General features: G+C 33.5%; 1 protein-coding gene across 1 annotated transcript in view; it reads left to right on the top strand.

The window, feature by feature from the left end:
* The window catches only part of KCNT2 (potassium sodium-activated channel subfamily T member 2), a 359575-nt gene that overhangs the window by 240174 nt on the left and 96750 nt on the right, over positions 1-22651 (top strand). Inside the window, 1 exon segment of the mRNA XM_049769750.1 lies at positions 22407-22556. Within this exon segment, the coding sequence (XP_049625707.1) occupies positions 22407-22556 (150 nt within the window).

Below are 22651 nucleotides of genomic sequence, written 5' to 3'. Positions count from 1 at the left end.
CACGATTGAAATTTATTTTGAGAGCCACACAGGGCGTGCACCGACAGAGGCTAGGAGCAGTCTTGACTTCTGGAGCGGCCACCAGGCACACAGAAGAGCCAAATCACAAGTGTAAAGAACCACATGTGGCTCGCGAGCCGCAGGTTGCCGACCACTGTGTAACTAGATCAACATGGGTAGACGATAGATCTCTCATTTCTATATAACTTTATATTAATTGAATAATATTCTATGCACATAAAATACATTTGCTTTTAGTTTATGTAAGAGACAATTTTCAGGTATCAGAATAGATTATTTGAAGATAAAGCAGATGGTACTGGAAAGATAGAACAGCGAGTAGTGTATGCACTTGGCTGTGTTCAATCCTGGCATCCCATCCTGAGCCTCCTAGGAGTAATTCTTGAGAGAAGAGCCAGGAATAATATTTGATCATTGCTTAGTGGGGTTTCCCCCATCACAAAAATAGTCAAAACATGCACCTGGAACAATACATTGTATTTATGATTAAATAGAAAAATCACACTGATGTTCCAGATCGATAGCAAATTAAAAATAAAAGCCTCCCTTACTGTAAAATATTATGTTTTACTTTGTTTGAATGTATTTAAATAAAATAACATATGTGTATTTCCAAAGCAATAAAATGTGAAGTGTATATATTTTCTATGACTAATTTTTGAATAATTTTAAAATACAGAATGGAATATATTTTAAAATTAATCTAATACATAAAATGCCAGACATTTCACTATCAAGATCTAGTCATAAAATATTTTAAAGGTAAAAAAAAAGTGTTAAAGGCGATCGAAAATATCATTTGTCTACATTAAAGTCTCATCTGACAATTCCAATGCAGAAACTATCATAAAAATGATGCAAATAGGGGCCCGAGTGGTGGCACAAGCCGTAGTGTCTGCCTTGCCCGTGCTAGCCTAGGACAGACCACAGTTGTTAACATATTCAAAAATTGAAAGTACATAATTACTATATGTTCAAATATTATTTCTGGTTTTCAAACCAAAAGAGCTTCAGTGTAAAATAATTGATTTATAACATACAGACATATTTTAAGAAACTTAGGGGAATGAAAAAACATCTGAGACTTGACAGTGCTACATTCTGTAAGTTCATTTTAGAAGTAAGGGAGATGCAAAGTTGCTTTTACATTCTAGCAGCATCAATTTTAAAAAGTTGTAATTTGGGAAATATGTTCCTCAGGGGTGGTTGTTTCATAAGAAGCCCTTTATTAACTTACTGGGAAAGTATGTTATTTTCATCAATGGGCTCTGGAAACTACACATCTGGGCACTTCTGCAATGCCTTTTGCAAAATGAAAATGAACTTATGAGCACTCACTCGTTTGTACCTTTGTTTCAGAGTAATTGGTATCTTTAAAAATAGAATATCTTTATTCAAGGTTGATGCCCTAACTTGCAAAATGTTATCATTGTTTTTACCAAGTAAGAAAGATCTGTAAAATATAGAAAGATAGTCTAATTCAGCTTTTCAAATGAACTTTATAATTGGGTATTTAAACTGAAATGAAATTTAGTTTCAAAGAATTTTTTCATGAAAGGCTGCTAAATAGTTTTGTGAAATCTGCAATACATCAATAAAAATGCAATAAGTAAAATTGTTGTGTGATTAATTTGGATGCCGGCTATGTAAACAGTGGTTCTGCCATTTTATGCAGTTTCCAAATTTGTATACTAAGATACAATTAATAATGCTTTGTGAATGAATGGCATTGCTTTTTCTGGAGATCAAATTATATACTCAAGTTGGGAAACTTTGGATTGAATATTATTGTAATGATCTGACTTTAAACAATCTTTAACTTAAAACTAAGTTTAGGCTTCATAAAAGTTATGAAATTAGTAGTAGTGTTCTCACATTTATTTTATATTTTAAACAGTCACTAAGAAATTACAGTTATTCTTGTCTGCATTTTAGGTACACAATGTCTTAATTCCAATCCCTTCATGGTCCACTTTTCTCCAGCAATACCCCTCTATTATTTGCTTTCAAACAGTATGCTTGTATACATAAAAAAAAAATGTTTGCAGTGTGATTTAAAATACTGTATGGATTTCCTACATACTACCTACCTTTCAGCACCACTTCTTTCTCCAAAGTCATTTCCCCTCTATCATCCCTTGTAGTATTCTCCAGCCATCTCAATGGTCTTGTTTCCTACTGAACAGTAGTTCTCATTTCTTTCTTTTCATTGTCCTTGTTTAGTCAGTTATTTCATCATTATTTTTCCTTATATTCTACATATAGAAGAGATCATTCTCTGGGTTCCTTCAATAAAGCAAATTTCATGGAATTAGCTTTTCTTGTTTTAATTTTTCTTTTATTAATTTATATTTTTATTTAAACACCATTCACGGGGCTGGCAAGGTGGTGCTAGAGGTAAGAGCGCCTTGCAAGCGCTAGCCAAGGAAGGACCCCGGTTCTATCCCCCAGGAGTAATCCCTGAGCATCAAACGGGTGTGGCCCGAAAAACCAAAAACCAAAACAAAACAAAAAACCATTGTTACAAGGTTTTTCATGCCATAGTTTTTTACACAGATAAATTTTTATTATTGGGTTAAAGTCAAAAATGTATAACAATTTCACCATTGCACATTTCCCGCCAAAAATAAAGTTTCCCCTCTTACCCTCCCTGATGCCCTTTTCTCTCGCCCCCCTTTCCCACCTACTTCTGAGGAAGGCATTTTACTTCTCTCTCTTTTCTTTTTTGACATTGTGGTTTGCACTATTGCTAATGAAGGGGTGCCATGAATGCACTCAGAAATCGCCTCCGGCTTTAGGGAACCATATGGCGTGCTGGGGATTGAACTGAAGTCTGTCCTAGGTCAGATGCGTGCAAGGCAAACAACCTATCTCTGTGCTATTGCTCTGGCTCCAGATTTAGTTTAAATTTCAGAAAACCAACTCTTGCTTTCCTCAATTTTTCAGATTTTTTTGAGTTTCTAGTTAATTTCTGCTCTGAGCATCATTTCCTTCTGTCTGTCTATTTTTTGGTTAATTTTGTTGATCATTTTCTAATTTTTTAAACTATGCCAGGCTCTTTAGGAGGACAAATTTGGTGGTGGGAATGCCCCTGATTCAATGTCACTATGTACCTAAAATACTACTGTGAATAATTTGTAGCCCACTTTGGTCAAAATAAAAAATTATTAAAATAAAAAATAAAAATAAAGTTAAAAGGATTGCAAAGCTGCAAGTTTTCCTCTTAATACTATTTTTGCTGTGTTCCAGAAATTCTGATAATTTGTGTCTTTATTCTCATTAATTTCCAAAAATCTTTTGATTTTTCTCTTCTATTTCATCTGCACCCCACTTGGTGTTCAATAGTGAGTTGTTTAATTTCCAGATGTTAACATACTTTCTCTGTGTCTATTTGTAATTCAATTCTGATTTTGATGCATTATGGCCTGAGAAAGTAGTTGATATAATTCCTATCCTCTTGATTTTATGTAGGTATGTTTTGTGACCAAGCTTAGGTCTATTTGAGAATGCCCCATGTGCAGTGGAGAAGAAGGTTTATTCAGCTTTTGGGGTAGAGCCCTTCTCTACACACACACACACACACACACACACACACACACACACACACACACACACACACACACACACACACATTTACCTATATATGTGTATGCATCTCAGGCCACTCTCTTTAATTTCTTTTTTCAGAACCGGTATATCCTTATTCAGTAATAGCCTGGTTCACCTTCAAGAGGTGACAGGATAGTATTGAAGTCAACAATATTATTGTGTTGTTTTTATCGTCTTTCTTCAAATCTATCAGCAATTGTTTTAAAAGTTTTACTGGTACCTCGATGGGTACATATATGTTTAGAAGTATAATTTCTTCTTGTTGTATATATCCCTTGATTATTAAGAAATGTGCATCCTTATATCTTACACATTTTTAAGCTTAATTTCTATGTTGTCTGATACTAGTATCACCACCCCAGCCTTTTTAAGGTAGTTGTTTGCTCAAATTATTGTCTTTCAAACTTTGACTTTGAGTCATTATTTGTTCTGACAATTTAGATGTGGTTTTTGCATGCAGAAAAATATCTAATTTATCATTTTGATCCATTTTGCTACTATATGTCTCTTAATTGGTGCATTTAGTTAATTGACGTTGAGAGAGATGAATGTCATGGAATTAAGTGTCATCTTTCTAAAGAAGTTTGGTGTGTTTGTTGAGACTGCCTTGCCTTAGAGTAGACCCTTCTGCTTATCTTTTAAAGTTGGTTTGAGTCTGTAAAGTTTTTAAGTTATTGTTTATCTGTGAAGCTGTGTATTCTTCCTTCAAACATAATGAAGATCTGGCTGGATGAAGTAATCCCTGGTGAAGTATTCATTTCATTGAGTTTTGTCTCTACATTCCATCAGTGAATTAAAGTCTTGAGATTTGCTTGTGATAAATCGGCTGTGAATCTTAATGATGCCTCTTTTTATAAACTTCCCTTTTTTATTGTGGTGCTTTCAATATTTTAATCTTTATCTGTGGTTTTCATCATAGCTACTTGTATGTATGTGCTTTTTTGTGCTTTTGATCTTTTAGCTGATACACTTCGGGCATCCAGAATATGGTTGCATGCGCTCTTTAGTTCTGAGTATTTCTCAGCATGATATTCTTGACTGTTGATTCTTCATTGGGATTTTCTTCCTGGGTCTCTATTGGTGTTCTATTGTCATATGTTCACTTTTTTTTGAGGATATTTTTTTCCAGCCTCTTCTGTTGTATGTATATGTTATACAGCTCATTTTCCACATCACTGATTCTGTCCTCACAGCTGTTTATCCACTAGTGAGACTTTCTAGTGATGTTTTCATTTCATATACCATGTTTTTTTTATTTTTTTTTATTTTTTTATTTTTTTTGGGGTCACACCCGGCAGTGCTCAGGGGTTATTCCTGGCTCCATGCTCAGAAATTGCTCCTGGCAGGCACAGGGGACCATATGGGACGGCGGGATTTGAACTGATGACCTTCTGCATGAAAGGCAAATGCCTTACCACCATGCTATCTCTCCGGCCCCCCATATACCACGTTTTTTAGCCATGATATTCTTATTTAAAATTTTCACATTTCTACTATCATATCTTGAGTCTTCTGAGCTGTTTGTTCCATCGTTTTTTTTATGTTCTTTAAACATCTGTAACATTTCATTTCTAAAGACCTGATCAGAGATTTTATGCAGGTGTTAGGTGTTTTATTGGCTTTCAGACTATAACAAGGTATGATGGCTATCTGCATAGTTTTCCCATAGTGAACTTTGTGTTATGGTACTATTATTAAGTGTTGTGATAAAGCTTCTTGACTGGAAGAAATATTTAAATGCAGAGCACAGAGCAGCTGCACTCTTATTGGCCTGGCTTTACTTTTTCTTATGATCGAGTAATATTCCACAATCACACATGCACCATAATTTCTTTATTTAGTCCTTTATTCTTGGATACATGGGTTGTTTTCAGATTTTGTTCATTGTGCATAGTGCTGCAAAAGACATAGTTGTACGATTATCTTTTTGTTTTTTTGATCCATGAGATAGATTCAGGAAGTGGACTTGGTCAAATGCAGGCTATATTTTAATATAGTTTTGGAATGTCAATCTGTTTTTTTTTTTTTCAGAAAGGAAAGATTTATCTACAGTCCTACCAGCAATGAATGAATTTCTTTCTCCCCACATCCACACTTAGAACTTGCTGTTTCTGTTTTTTTTTTAATGTGTGTCAATGAGACTTCATCTTATTGTTTGATTTGCAGCTTCCTGACGATTTTTGATGCAGAGCATTTTTTCATGTACCATTTTACCATTTGTATTTCCTCTTTAAAGAAGACTCTGTTCATCTCTTCTCAACACTTTTTGATAGTAACATAAAACTAAGTTCACTATGGAAAAACTACGCAGTTTTTTTTATATAAATTTCTACCAGTTCCTTATATATCTTTGATTTTAACCCCATATCAATTGAGGATGAAAAATTTTTCTCGATCTGTGAGCTGTCTGTGTCTCAGTCATTGTTTCCTTTGAGATGCAGAAGTTTCTTAATTTAATGAGCTCCATTTGTTTATCTTTGCTTCATATTGCTTGCTCAGTGGTGTTTCATTTTTCTCTATGTACCTTGTAAACTCAGATCTGATATCCAAATTTTTAATCTATTTTGATTTGTGTGTGGTATTAGTAGAGTTTAAGTCTCTTTTTTTTTTTGCATATGGATGACCAGTTTTCCCACTACCCTTATTAGAGAGGGTTTCCTTTCTTCAATTCATAATTTTTTCTTTTGTTGATGTTTTACTTATCATATACTTGAGGATCTCATTGGGGATATTACTCTGATGTGAGAGGGTTTATATTCATTCAAATACCATGGTGTTTTAATTACTATTGTTTTGTAATAAACTTTGAAGTTGGGTAAAGTGATGCCTCCCATCTTCTTTTTCACAGGATTTTTTTTTTATTTTTGGGTCACACCCGGTGACACTCAGGGGTTACTCCTGGATATGCGCTCAGAAATTGCTCCTGGCTTGAAGGAGCATATGGGACTCTGGGGGATTGAATCACAGTCGTCTTGGGTCAGCCACATGCAAGGCAAAAGGCCTACCACTACACCATCGTTCTGGCCCCTCACAAGAATATTTTTAAATGTTTGTGGGCTGAAAGGTCCTTTGTTTCAAATGAATTTCAAGAGTGTTTGATCTATTTCTTTGAAGAGTAGCATGAGCATCATTATAGGGACTACATTGATCTGTACAATGCCTTGGTGATATTTCCATTTTGGTAATATTAATCTTCCCAATGCATGATCATGGTGTTTACATTTCTGTCCTATTTTGTTTCTTGAATTACTATTTTTGTAATTTTCTTTGTATATGTTTTTACCTCTTTAGTTGATTTGAAGGTAATTTAAATACCGTCAACTTTTACTTACTAATTTTGTAGACTACCACTTTACTATACAAATCTATTATTTATGAGAGCTATTTTTGTAGTGTTTCAGATTTTCTAAATACAGTATTATGTCATCTGCAAGCTGTGAGTGAGAGTTTGACTTTTTGTCTTTTTTTTCTGGATGCCCATGGTACCTTTGTCTTGACTGATTGCTATGACAAGTATTTTCTACACTGAATAGAAGTGCTGAGAGTGGGCAGCCTTTTCTTGTGCCTGATCCTAGAGAGACAATTTTTAGTTCTTTTTCCAATTGAGTTCTTTCCTATTGCTATAGGATCATAGTATTTGGTCTTCCTCTGAAGTTCTTAAAAAAGAGGTTCTGTAGAATGTAGCTGGTTAACTCTGGATAGATCTTCAGGGCTACCATCTTTGCACACTAAATATTTTGTTGTCTCGTGTTGTCTTCACATTGTAACTTTTTCAGTCTGGAAGTATTTCTTACATGTTGTAGTGTGGCTTAGTAAATAAAGATAGAATGTTTCTGTATGCTCACAATGAGGTATAAAGAGATTATGTGCAGTTGCATACTATAGCATGCTGCCATACTCTTTTTAGGCTTTGTAGCCTGGTAACGAAATGGTGCTCTTGAGTCACAATGAAGACTTCTTAATACTCTGCCTCAGTTTCTTGGAGTGATACTTGGATGGGCCTCAGGTTTCCCAATTCTATCCATATAATCTTTCCCAATATTTTTATCTTCTGTAAACAAAATATAATTATTAAAATTAGGTATTAACAATGGTACAATAGTTGAATATCATTGGCTTTATTTGAATCTCACTGTTTTATTTTTTCTTAATTTGGCTTTCTTATTGGATTGTCTCCAAGATTTTTTATTGTATTTAGTTGTTATTTTTCTGAGGCCTTCTCCAATTATAGATCTTCCCATTGGTAAGATTAAAATTATTATAAATTAGATATTTTTATGAATATAGTCAAAAGATCAATATTGAAGGCTGATTATTTCTTAGTATATATGCATATAATTTTTATCTTTGCATCAAAAGTCGAGAAGCATTGAGAGGTCAGTAACAGTGATTACAGTTAAGTTTAAGTTATTATTGCTAAATTTTATTCTCTAATAAAAGAAGGGAGTTTTAGAGTTCGGTTGACTTCAAGACTAGGAGAAAATAAAGAGGTGTTCAAAGACTAAGGGGATTCTGTCAAAATATCTTAATCATTTTCCTGAAGGAAATCTTTATAAACTAAAATGAAATAATTTGAGATTCATAATAACTATAAGAGCAGACTGTAACCCATCAAATCAAAAGCTAACCATGATACGATATGGAATATAAACATATAAAATATTAAGACCTATAACAAATACACAATAGAATAAAAGGAGAAAAAGATATAACTGTTTTTCACTAAATTTTAATACATGTAGAAAGTACTAGAAAGCCATGCTTAGGTAAACACTGCAGAGGTTACTATTATAAACAAGACTACTCTCTGGAATAATAACAGTAACTGAAATGTTGAGATTGACCAGGAATTTTGTATGATCTCTAAAAGGCTATCCATAGTATTTAAAATATAAAGGGAAACCAAGTTATAACTTGCAAATAAAGAAATCTGAAAGAAATAAATTATCTTAGCCAATAAATTAAGGAAACATTAAAAGAGGTGTTGACATCATGAAAAATCTATGTAGCACTACAATAAAATAAAATATCTGTGATATACTTGCTCACCTGTCAGATCATAAAAAAGTAACAGCCACAACGCATATTGAGCTTAACAGCAAAATAACTACAACACTTCAAAATATCAAGGTGCTGAAACACAAAAAGGAAATCAAAGTGTATCTTTAATTGTACTCATCTTTATTTGAGAGAATTTTGAAATTTTCATAGTTTGTTTTTTATTTTTACTGTGGTACACGGGATTCACTGAGGGATGAATACCTGCAAGACAAGTGCTTAGTTACATCCCCACCTTTATATAGAATTTAATGTATGAGTTCTTCAAGCACCTTTTTAAAATTTAGGTCACCATAATTTGCAAAGTTGTTCATAATAAAGTTTCAAGTATCCTGTCCCAACACCAATTGCACCCAGAAAAAAATTTAAAAAATATTTTTTGGAAAACAAGCTAAAAATATCTAATGTCAGGAAATAATATATTTTGAGTTGAATCACAGCCATAACTCTAAGGTACTGAGCTAGACCATGCAATCATTTCCATTTGCTCCAATCATTAATTCAGTGATCTCCAATGCATTTTAGCTGTGAGATGAGACCCACTTTGTTATTTTTAAGTTTTGGTATACTCAGAGTCATGTTTTATAAAAAGAAATTGGAAACTATTTGCCTTTATCATCACCATGAAAAAGTTGGGAACAAAGAAGTTAAGCAATGGAGGGGAGCAAGAAAGAAAGGGAGAGTTAATATTGAGTTGATCACAGAAAATTCTGGAATCATAGGAAAGAAAAGAGGAAACAAAAATTTCTTAAGATTAAAAGCAATTTTTAATTGCCACTTCGAAAGAAGAGAAAACCGTGGGGACAGGCATGAGCTCTCAGGTGAGCTATCTTTATCTTGGTTGGAAATTTTACACACTGAAACTGTAACAGAGGATTTTCTTTTGTAACCTGTCCAACTTAATTCAGCATCTAGATTCTGTACGTGGAGAAAATAAAGAGAGTGCCCTCGAGAACAAGAGACAATGGGTTTCCCTTTCAAGTAGAACCCGTTTTGTTTAAGTGTTGATATCTTTGATTGCTGTATTTCAACTGAGTTATATTGAACAGAACATTTTGTTTGGGTGCCCTGTAGTGTTCAGGACTTCCTGCTAGTTCTGAGCTCAGGGAACACACTCACGGTGCTCAGGGGACAAGTGCCATTAAATCACTACTTCTAGTGATTTAACAGGCATCAAATGTACGCAAGAAAAGCATCTTAACTCAGAATTATCTTTCCAACTCCTATTTGGTAGAATTTTTGTGAACATGGCCCCCTCCCATTTCCACTCATATATTAAAGTGTATATTTTCAGTCAAATTTGAGTGTGTTAACTTGGATTTTTAAAATAAATTATTAGCTTTCTTCTCCACGTTTTTAACCTATTGACTGTCTCTAGTAGAATGGAAGACTGTCCAAAGTTATTACTGACTGCATGATTGCTCTATGTTTTCATTGGTCTCATCCACTTCCTAGGCAGATTGTACAGTGCTCTGCTCTTCAAATGCTGAGTATAGCTGATATCATTCACTGGTTATCTTCATGGCAAAGCTTACACCCAAACCTCTCTGCTCTGATGCAGAGATTTGCCCCCACCAGCCCACAGAACTTTCTGGAGATGAAAATCTATTTTAATCAACACTAGCAGGATATTTTGTGACATCATTCTATTGTCTGTAGACTTTCCCCAAATAGTTTTGGGGTTTACATATTAAGTCAATAATAGGCCCGGGACAGTTTCTAGGCTTGTTTTCTGTTCTAGTAATTTCATCAACTTGCTTTCATGGTATGTCATGTTTAGTAGAGTCTGATGTTCAGTTAATTCATTCCTGGAAAAGAATGATGAACTTTATTCTCTTCAGACTATCAAATGCCTGAAAAAGAACCTTTTTCATGCTTTCCTTTGGGTATCCTTTCCATTCTGTCTATTCTTTTCTTTTCTATTCTTTCTATTCTATTCTCACTACAGATATTACATTACAATAGAAAGATTAGTTCTTACTTGTTTTCCTATAACTCTGACTACAAGATTCTGAACATTGCTAATTCTCCAGGCCACTGTTTTAGTTTGCAAATGCCTCCATAAAAAAATGAGACTGTTCAATTTTTTCACTAAGGGCTAGAAATCAAAATTCAGTTGCTGTGTTAGTTTTTTCTATAAATGCTATTTTTTTTATTTGGAAATCATATACCGTGTCTCTGTGTTGAAATTTCTTCAAGAAGAGAGTGGTCTTATTGGAGAAGAGCTCATGTTTATGGTCTCATTTTAACTTAATCATTTTTTTAAAATTTTGTTTTGAAATAAAGTCTTATTGCTAAGCATCAGGCTTAATTAGAACTTGAACATATATATGGGTGGTGGGCTGGATATATTGCATCCATAAAAGCCATGGAACTGAGGGACATCATGGGTTTTGCTGGAGCACATTTATGAGTTTTATTGTTTTTTTGCTGTGTGCAAAGTTCTGCTGAAGTTCCATCTGAAGATGGAAATGAAAAAGATGATATTTATAGTGTGTTCATTGTATTTCTCTATCCATTTCTACAATGACAAAAAAAAGTCTTAAAAATCCAGATTGGAGAAAGGAATGGAAATACAAATGTTCCAAACAAGAAAGAAAATTAAAATCTCTCTGAAAGTCACTCTAAATCTATCTCATATATACTAATACATAGTGGCATACCACAAGAGTAGTTTATTAAATGGCTTTGAAATCTTTTGATTAATTATTTGAGAATATTTTTCCTAATCATATCTATTATAAATATATTATAAGGTCAACTTAAATGACATTTTATTTTATTGGAAGAAATCTGGATACTGTGCAAGTCTAGCAGTTTCCTGTTTGAAATGTCTTTCATAGCTCATCATTTATTATCAAGTTAGATCCAAATATGTCTGCTTTATTTATGTGAAGTCTTCTTTCTCTAGTCCTAATTTATTTTTATATTCTCTCCCCCATGATTCTTATAGTCATATATTATGCTCTTCAAATAGGATGAGTCTAAATATACTTGGTGGTTTCCGCCTTCGACATCTTTTTTTTTAATGTTCCCTCTGTGTTGATTTTTTTTTTTTTGCCTTTCTAGAAGACTGCTAATTCAGGAATTTCTGTCTTCTGAATATTTTTAAATCCTGCAATTTAATGTGATATATCTCTTATATGAACTCACATTAAGTCTCATTATATTTTGTTAAGCATGCATTCTAGTCCTCTTTTGTATTTATTTTTTTGCTGCTTAGCCGGCTGACTTTTCATTGAAGATCAGAGAAATGTCTTATTCATTCATGTATATTTGTTTTCCTCAGCATGGATGCTCAACAGACATTAGTGAAATACAGGAAGCAATAAAGATGATTCATTGAGAACTCTAGCTTAAATTATTTTATGAACCATTTTCTTTATGTGCTTTCTCTTGAGACTTTACTGAAATGATGACAAAGGAACACATCAGGTTAGGGGACTTGCTTTACATGCGACCTATTCCAATTAAATCCAGAGCACCACATATGGTTCACCAAATCCTTGACTAGTGATGAGCACAGATCAGAGTAAACTTTGAACACTGTTGGGTATGGCTAAAAGCAACAACATTAAAAACAATCATAGGCTTAATTCAATGAAAAAGAAATTAAAGAGGTAATAGACTCTGTGGAACTACTAAGAGATAGAAAGTCGATAAAGGAATGCATTCAAATAAACCCCTATTGAAGAAAAGGGGCAGATGATACAGCAGGACAAAATGCTGGGCTCCAGTGAGGTTTTAGGCTAAAAGGTTTAAAAATAAATTGGGAAAAATAAATTGAATTTCTGTAAACAAAACATGTCACACTCATTCTGTATATCACAATAATCAATTCTCTACAATGAAATTTACTCAGACTTTTATCATAGGAAAAAAATCTGAAGATTTCCTAAGGGAATAAAGTAAGTCTGAATTATATGATAATGCTATTGGGGGGCCAGGATTCAACTTTGTTTCATCTGACAGTTGGAGATGAAACTACATAGCTGGATTTCTCTCGCTTATTAGAATGTGTAATCGGCCACTTAACAAATCATATTAACAGATAAAGAAATCCATTTTCTATTCTTGTATCCTAGACTCAGAATTTCAATATGGGACTCTTGTTGTTTTCTGTCTATCAGCAGGCAGTAAAATGAGGTGAATAAATCTATTCAGATGGAGAACAACTTCCTCAGGTACTGTTTTACTATAGGCCAAAAATCTTTATATTTGAAAAAAGCTTCAAATCTATATTTGAGACAAGGAGAGTCTCAGTAAATGAGACATAAAGGACTTTAAAAGAAAACTACATTGCCAGTCTGAGTATAACTGAAATTCATACCAGACACTCTAAAGCACTGCTTGGGAGACCCATCCTCACTAAAAAATAGAAAATGAAATTAATCTTTGAAAAGTATGGAAGTATATATAGTAGTTCTTAAGAATATTAAAATTTCTTGTTTTTGTTTTTGATTTGGGCCACACCCTACAGCGCTTAGGCTTTATTCCTGTCAATGCACTCAAAAATTTCTCATGGCAGCCTTTGGGGGAACCATATGGGATGCTGGTGATTGTATCAGGTCAGCTGCCTGCAAGGCAAATGCTTTACTCACTTTGCTATTGCTCCAGCCCAGTAAAGTATGGTAAATTAAAATTTATGGTAAATTAAAGTATGGTAATTTTTTCAAGTAAATAACATTTTCTGTAAACTTTTTGGAGACTTACATCTTCAAATTATATAATTCTAGTTGGTTAGGATTCTGAACACTCTGATTTTTTCCCCCAATAATATGAAGAAGGTCACAAAGAGCACATAAATCCAGAATGGCAAAAATGTAATCAGATAGATTAAAAAAGAAAGGTGTTATTGTGAAGAATTAGAATGCAAAATAGGCCTTTAAAAATTAACAGTGTTTGCTGAATTGAGGGTCAATAAAACCTTGGCAAATGATATACTATGCGTGTTGAGGATGTCATATAAAAATGTAAGATAGGATGCATATAAATAAGAATTCACAATACAGGAGACAAATTCAGATGAAATAATGTAGGAAATAAGTAGGAGTTCTAGAAACAGGGGAGAAAGTAAAAGAATTTAAAACTGAGGGAAATTGAAATACTTAAGTTGAGATTCTGCTTGTAAATGATAGAAATGAAAACTAGCCAACAATGGAGAAAGTACATTTGTAAATTATGAGATAAAGAAAAATATGTTAAATTGTAAAAGGAGGAAAAATTTAGTATCTCAGTTCTTCTTTTATCTTTAAAGAGAATGGTAGAGAAATATGAATAACTCACAGAACAAGAAATCAGCCTCCTTGAAGTTAACTCTGGTTGATTCTCATCATACCACACAAATCTGCACCAAATCTTGGTCACCCCAGTCTTAGATTTTTGTTACCTCCATATCCATTCTTTGCAGAAATTAGAGGCCTGATCTTTCATTTTTGATAACTTACAAAATAAATATCTTAATTTCTTATTGTCTGTTTCAAGGAGTTTAGGTGATTTTTAGTAGCACAGCTAAAATCAAACATTATTAAGTTGTGTCAAGGTATGAAAAGATAGACAATGAGGCATCAAGGGTTTGAAACATCAAAAGTAATATATACAATGGGATATGGCAAAAGGGCATCATTTTTTCTCTTTTAGCATGAAGATTAAATCATCATAAACTCCAGAGAATGGAAAACAAACTGTAATGAAGTAAAAGAAAATATACTAAACACTAGATTGTAAGTAAAAAGAAAAATTGGAAAATTTCCCTTGAAGAGCTCAGGGAACTATAGAGAAGGTTATACAACAATAGGATTCCACTTAACATTGAAGTAAACAGTGCTGCATACAATAAGCAATCATCATGCACAATTTTCTTCCCCCATCCCCACAGCTTTATGAAGATTTGATGGACATATAGCTCTGTGTAACTTTAAGGTGACCAGCTAGTTCTCTTCCTGTTTAATCATAAACTATTGCTTTCTGTATACCTAATGATCAAGTAGGCATAGTCACAATTTCAATCATGTAAAAAAAATACACATCAGAAAAAGTGTGGGAAATGTGGCAAGGAAGAAGAACATCTATAGCTTCAACTTTCAGCTAGAAAAATCACATGAGGTCTGTAGTTAGTGGCTCACAGTTTCAATTGCTTTGAAGTGAAAAGGTAACCACTGATCTGAGGTTGCACCCTAAGAGGCAATAGATAAATTTTCTTTGGCCACCAGACTCATGTAAATATTTTTTTCTTTTGAACTGTTTTATTTGGATTGCTTTGCTGTGAGTGAGCAGTAACTAACTCAGTGCAAGCTGGCGCACTCCCCACTGGCTTGCATCTGGACTGATTCATATACTTACTTAACTAAACTTGCTCTCTCAAACTGAATTTTCAGAGTAACTCCAAAAGGAGAATTTTCAGAGTAACTCTAAAAAGGAGAATTTATTTTCTAAAGAAATGTTAACATGGTCATATATAATTATACAAACAGTTTGGGGGAATTCTCTGGTAATTTTCCCCCTTACATCTCAGATAAAGGAAGATAATATGTAATGCCTATAATGATATATTAATTTTTGTAATACGTTTTTATTAAGAGATACCTCTGAAATATTTGAATTAAGATGAATATGTAATAGCTTATTTTTGATCAAAATTTAAATGGTGACTGAAGATGCTAAATATAGAATTGAATAGATTTTGAATATTGTTCTGGCTTGCTCTTTCTGGGCTTTCATTTCTGAATAAGTAGCAATCATGTGCATAAATACAGTGTAAGACACTCACTTTAGGAATTTAGAATATGCAAACATAGATATTCTAATCACAAATTATTTTCTTAGTATTTCATATTACTGCTTTTACTTTTCTTTCCCGATAAAAGCATTATCGACAACTGAAACTAGCAACTATTTTGAAACAAAAGTGAATACACACCTATATAGAAAGGATTAATTGTCATTCTATTTTTATCAGGCTTGATAGAATAGTCTCAGCAGGAAATAAAACATAGACAGTACTATTTCACAGGGTAGGATATACTTTGAATTTAACAGAGCACAAAATCTCCCCATCTGATTAGTGTAAAATATTTCTACTCTTTATTAAGTCAATATTTATAATTTTCAATAAGCTTTCCATTCTTTGCTATTTGTCCTGAATATTTTTAAGCTACTATCAGTTAGACTCATTTCATGGCCATTAATGGAGTGATTTCCCTCTAATTTTAATAGCAAATTCATCATAGGGAAAGTAATTTGTTAGACCTAAAAGTGATTTTGGTGAAGGAGAAAGGAATTATATAATTAGAAAAGCAGAACATTTAGTAATTGAGCATGAAGAACATCGGTAGATGATGCTTTGTTCATTTAGCAAAACATTTATTAAGCACTTACATTATGACAGAATATATGGCAGGGCCTGGAGATCCTGTGGTAAACAAGACATGATCCCTTTTCTCGTGAAGCTAATTTTACAAGGAAGCAAGAAATTAAGTATGACAGTATAATTTAATGTTACAGTATTATGGAAAAAGACCACAAGTGCATAGTTCCCAAATAATGATAAGGTGCAAGTCGTGACTGAGAGGATACAGAAGAGGAGTAACATGGTGAGAACATGGATCTAAAAACAGTCTATTTCAGGAAAAATTATAGAAAGCTCATGGCTGGCAAACAGAAGAAAAAGAGCAAATCTGAAAGAGAGGTAAAGAAGAGATTGGGAGGGTTTTATAATGATTAGAAAGCATCTTTTCAAAATGAAAGCATAGTCCTGTAAACATTTCATTAAGAGACTGGCAAGCAGTGACTTAAGATTTTAAAATTAACGCTTATTCCAGGATTGTGAATGAACTTTTATTGTGTGTGTGTGTATTTCTAAGCAGGTTTGATAAAGGGGGATCCCACTGTGATCCCATGGTTCTGAGGCTATTACTGGCTCAGTGTTTGAGTCCACTCCTGCTGGTTCTTTTTGAGGTACCATGCTCTTGGGTGTTCAGTATTGAACCCTTATAGCCTATGTACCTGCATACAAATCATATATCCAGTCTTTTGGCCTATCTTTTCAGCCAGTGAATGAATTTTGAAAGGTCAGTAGTGGAGGAGGGCAGGCAAGAGAATGGATTAAGATTATTTTAACAGTAAGAAAAATAAAGAAATACAAATGGCCAAAAGGCACATGAAAAAAAGCTTCTCATCACTAATCATCAGGGAGATGCAAATCAAAACAACGATGAGATACCACCTTACACCGCAGAGATTGGCGAACATCACAAAGAATGAGAACAATCAGTGCAGGCGGGGGATGTGGAAAGTAACTCTTATCCACTGCTGGTGGGAATGCCGTCTAGTCCAACCTCTATGGAAAATGATATGGAGATTCCTCCAAAATCTGGAAATTGAGCTCTCATTCGACCCAGCTAATCCACTCCTAGGGATATACCCTAAGAACACAAGAACACAATACAAAAACCCCATCCTCACACCTATAATTATTGCAGCACTACTCATAATAGCCAGGCTCTGGAAACAACCAAGATGCCCTTCACCAGACAAATGGCTAAAGAAACTGTGGTACATATGCACAATGGAATATTATGCAGCCGTCAGGAGAGATGAAGTCATGAAATTTTCCTATACATGGATGTACATGGAATCTATCATGCTGAGTGAAATAAGTCAGAGAGAGAGAGAGAGAGAGAGAGAGAGAGAGAGAGAGAGAGAGAGAATGAGAGAGAGAGACGCAGAATAGTCTCACTCATCTATGGATTTTAAGAAAAATAAAAGTCATTTTTGTAACAATCCTCAGAGACAATGAGAGGAGGGCTGGAACTTCCAGCTCACTTTATGAAGCTCACCACAAAGAGTGGTGAGTGCAGTTGTAGAAATAACTACACAGAGAACTACCATAATCATGTGAATGAATGAGGGAACTGGAAAGCCTGTCTGGAGTACAGGTGGGGGTGGGGTGAGATGGAGGGAGATTTGGGACATTGGTGGTGAGAATGTTGCACTGGTGAAGGGGGTGTTCTTTACATGACTGAAACCTAATCACAATCATATATGTAATCAAGATGTTTAAATAAAGAAAAAAAAAAAGAATTGGTGCTACAGAATGATATGTAGTGAGTTCATGGATCATAGAATTAAAGAGGCCCTGGACTATTTCGCCTATTTTTAAATTTTATTTATTCTCATTAAAAGTATATAAAGGGCTGAAGTATTAGTACAGGGATAAGGCTTTTGCCTCCTACATGGCAAAGATAGCCCAAACAATGATAAGAATGAACCCTGAGCATAGAGTTAGGAGTAAGGCCTGAATATGTCCAGTTGTCTTCCAAAAATAAAAAAAAATAGAAACAAACTTTAAAGAAAAAGTCATTTAATTAAGATTCTATGCATGTACAATTGAGACACAGAAAATTAGGGTAAGAAAGAAAGTGAATGATCAGCATTGCTTTTTGTTTTATATATTTGCAATACATACAGTGACCTGCATTTTAGCTTATTGAGATGTTTATTTAGTTGAGTATTAAAATTTATATGATGCAGCATTAGTACCAGAGGTTATATCTATGTATACATTGAAAAGTCACAACTATAAATATTATTACCCATTATTACTATAAATGACTACAGATTTTTCTTATGATGAGAAACTTTCCAATATACAATGTTATTATTCACTCTAGTCATCATACTATAGTGGTAGACTTATGTATTTTTCTGACTGAAAGTTTGTGATTTTGGCCATCACCCAGCTGGCTACTGGGAACCACCAGCTAAATTCCCTTTATATTTTGCTGTTGTTGTTATTGTTTCTTTCTGTGTATTTCACCTATATGGAGACCATAAAAATACTAATTGCAATGTTTGATATTTGCTTACCATAGTGCTCACAAAATTAATTTATTCTCTTGAAGTTTCCTTTTTATGGCTGAATAATATTTTATTGTGTTTGTACACTAAATTTCCTATCATTTACTTTCTATTCACATTTATTTTGTCATTTAAATTGCTACCATACTTAGACATTATAAACAATACTGAAACAGGGGTACAGATAACTTTATATATCTAATATATATCAGCTTTCATTTTATATGGATAAATACCAAGAATTAGAACTTCTGAATCAAACAGTAGTTTAAAATAAAATATGTACTTTACAAAGATTGAGAAAAGCCCATAGTGGGTTTTTTTTTTTTGTGTGTGTGTGTAGGGGAGGCACACCCGGTGATGCTCAGGGGTACTCCTGACTATGCACTCAGAAATCGCTCCTGGCCTGAGGGACAACATGGGATGATCACATGGGAGATCAAACTGTGGTCCAACCTAGGCTAGCACGGGCAATGCAGATGCCTTACCACTTGCGCCATTGCTCCAGTACTCCATAGTGTTTTCAATGCACCAGTATTCATCCCATAGAAAGATTTACAAGGGAATTCTTTTCTCCAAATTTGATTTTTTTGGGGAAAAAGTCAGTTTAGATTATCTGTCAATTTCAAAGTTGGATTGCTTGATACATATGTATACATGAACATAAAGCTATTCAGTTTTATCAGAAATATATACAAAAATATCATCCTAGAATAATTACTTCTAATATAGCATATTATCAAATATTATCTCTCATTCAGTACATGCTCTTTAATTTTGATGATGGCATTCCTGGGTGGGGAGAACTTTTATGGGTTTGATATAATCTTATTTGCCTAATTTGCTTTTGTGACCCTTGTTTTGTTGTCAGACAAAATAGATATGGTTAAAACACTGTTGAAATACCACCACCATTTTCTTCAGTAACTTTATTCTTTCAAATCTTATGTTTAAGTTGTACTTCATTTTGAGTTAATTCTTATATTTGATGTGAGATGTTCTAGTTTTATTCTTTACACAAAGAATCTAGTTTTCCTGGCACCTTTTATTGATGTGTGTCCTTTTCTTATATTGTACTCTTGCCTTATTGTTATAAACTAATTCACTATATAGTTTGGGTTTATTTTATGCTCTTTGATCTATTCCATTAATGTACATATCTATTTGTTTGCATTTGTTATTATAGTTTTTAATAAAGGGGAGAATAGTTGTTCTTCTATTCCTAGCAGCCATAAAATTAATCTAGGACTTTTTCTGGCATATATTAGCTTCTCAGTAAGTATTTCATGTTGGGTCTCATAGATAGACATATCAATGACTGTTAAATAGAACTACTAGTTGAAAATATGTATGAAACAGTTGGCATGAACTGAAGTGAAACATTTATACATTTATAATTAGCTGTAATAATAGATTGTTGATTGCCTATTATAGATTTTAGAGGAAATCATAAAAAGATATTCCCTGGAGTGAAGGTTAACAATATAAAACAAGAGAATAAGAAAACAAGAGAGTCCTTTTAAAAAACCTCATTTTGACTGTCCTTGTCTAACCTCCTTCTTTTCTGTTCCCTTCTAGGCTAACACATTGTAATACTATTTCGGTCTCTGAAATTAGTTTCATTATTCTCTTGAATAACTTTTAGTACCCTATGTGATAAGCATTTGACCCCATGCTGGTTTTCTAATTCCCAAAATAATTGTGACAAATGATCAGCGATTGCTTTTATTTCTCTGACCCTTCGAGGGGTTTAGCCAAATATGATCTTACATAATTGCAGTAAAAAAACATAGCAAAGCTCATTTTATTTTTTATGCTAAAGGCAAAGTTTTTCTACCAATAATAGACATTCCTAGGAAATCTAACCTAGTCATAACCATATGTATATGAAACCATGTTTTGTTTTAATTTATTATTTTCAGAATATTTTAATTGTATGAAGAAAATGTAGACGTTTCCAGAGCATTAGTCTTGTAGGTTGACCGTAGAGGCTAAAAGTGGCTCCACACTTTAGAAGAGGAAGATATACTAGCAAAATCAAACGAAAACTAATAATTTCTGAATCATTATTATGATTCCAACATGTGCTAAGTTATTTATTTCGATTACCTCATTTTATTCAAGCCAATACAATTAATATTGTTTTGTACAGAAGCAGAAACAAATCACTTTGCAAAGATTTTACTCAGGATTTATTTTCTTAATGTATTTTTAAAAGTATATTTGGTTATAAACCATACTCTTAGGATTCAAATCATGCCAACAGACCCCAAATCCAGGCACTTGACTTTGAAGCCTATTTAGGAAGAAATGAAGTAAAAATTAAACACACCTGCAGTTTATGACTTTTTTGTTTGTTTGTTTTTTGTTTTGGGCCACACCTAGTAATGCTCAGGGGTTACTGGCTATTCACTCATAAACTGCTCCTGACTTGGGGAACTATATGGGATGCTGGGGATCAAACCCAGGCCCATCCTGGGTCAGCCATATGCAAGACAAACATCCTGCTGCTGTGTTATCACTCCAGCCCTGGAAGTTTATGATTTTTAGACTCGCTAATACTTTGAAAATATGGATAAGTATAAGTATGTCCATCTAATTCTTTAGAATGAGTTTAAAATGGATTTTTATTTATTTGGGGAGTGGGTCATACCTGGAAACTGCTCTGTACTCAAAATACTATTAGCAGATCATATTAAGTACTAGGGTTCTATATAAAAGGCAAGTGCCCTAAATCCTATACTACGTCTAAGAACCCTAAAATGGCTTTGAAATTCTACTCTGGTAGATAGGACATATCATCTGCTTTTTCCCATTAGATCGACAAAATAATGATGAAATATTTTTATGTACATATAGCTTTCACAACCCTCCTACAATGTGCATTTATTGTGCTTATCGGATACATCTTTCTTATTCATCAAAATTACATGACATCTCTATTTTACAAAATAGGGTGTAAAGCATTGATCTATTAATATCTGATAAATGCTTTGTAGTTGAATTTTCTATGTAATTTTCAAGATATTTTATGTATTTTCAGACCAAAGGAGACTGTACTTTCTGTAATAAAGATATTCAAAAATACATTTGGATCATTTACTTTTATGTCAAAGTATCTTTTTCTTTTAAGGGGAGAGGGGCTTTGAACACATCTGGCAATACTCAGAGCCTATTTTGGTTCTGTACTCAGAAGTCAACTCTGCACTTGACTGGTATTCCCTGGGATAGAACCTGAATATGCAGCAAGCAAAGCAAGAGCCTTATTTCTCTACTACTTCTGCAGCCCCATGGTCTTTTTTAAATTGCTTCACAAATGGAAGACATCCATCACAATGATATGGGTATAAGTTAAGAGTAAATTTTTAATAAAATAAAATTTATAAATGGGTCTATATACATCTATAATTATAAGTTTAGGCACAATTATCACTCTGTAGGGGTCAAGCAGGTATCGTAAATGAGATGAAGTGGATTTTATTACTGAGATTGGTAAATAAGGGTTATATATTGAAATGTATATCATGGGCAAGAGACATAAACAAAAACTAAAAATCAAATAGTGTAACTAAATTTTATGGTCAGAATAACTGCTTTTATTAATTGAATGATTGAGAAGTACCATTTTCTAACAGTCTACCATTTCTCAGCATATAAATAGTAATCATTTTAGAAATCTTTGTAGCATTGCATTGTAAGGACTTCAAATAATGTCCCTTAGAACTCCACACAGATACTCGCTTTAAACTGTGCTTGTCAATTCTAACAAGTAAGAGACTCTAGATTTTATGAAACTGCTGTTTGATAAAGCACATTCATTATGTTTTGTCTGTTTTTATGTGTGTGTGCTTTTGTTGCAGAGAAGGCCAACAATCACCAGAACAATGGCAGAAGACATATGGTAGATGCTCTGGGAATGAAGTATATCACATTGTTTTGGAAGAAAGTACATTTTTTGCTGAGTATGAAGGGAAAAGTTTTACATATGCCTCATTCCATGCACACAAAAAGTATGTTTCTGCTTCCTTTTTGAATTTAAAATATAAATTAGGTCTGGAAAAATAGCTGAAAGAGTTGGAGCTCTTTCTGGTAACATATGGCCTAC

This window comes from Suncus etruscus, chromosome 3, assembly GCF_024139225.1.
Source record: "Suncus etruscus isolate mSunEtr1 chromosome 3, mSunEtr1.pri.cur, whole genome shotgun sequence".
NCBI classification, from domain to species: Eukaryota; Metazoa; Chordata; class Mammalia; order Eulipotyphla; family Soricidae; genus Suncus; species Suncus etruscus.
This window is presented reverse-complemented; position numbering and strand designations above follow the sequence as displayed.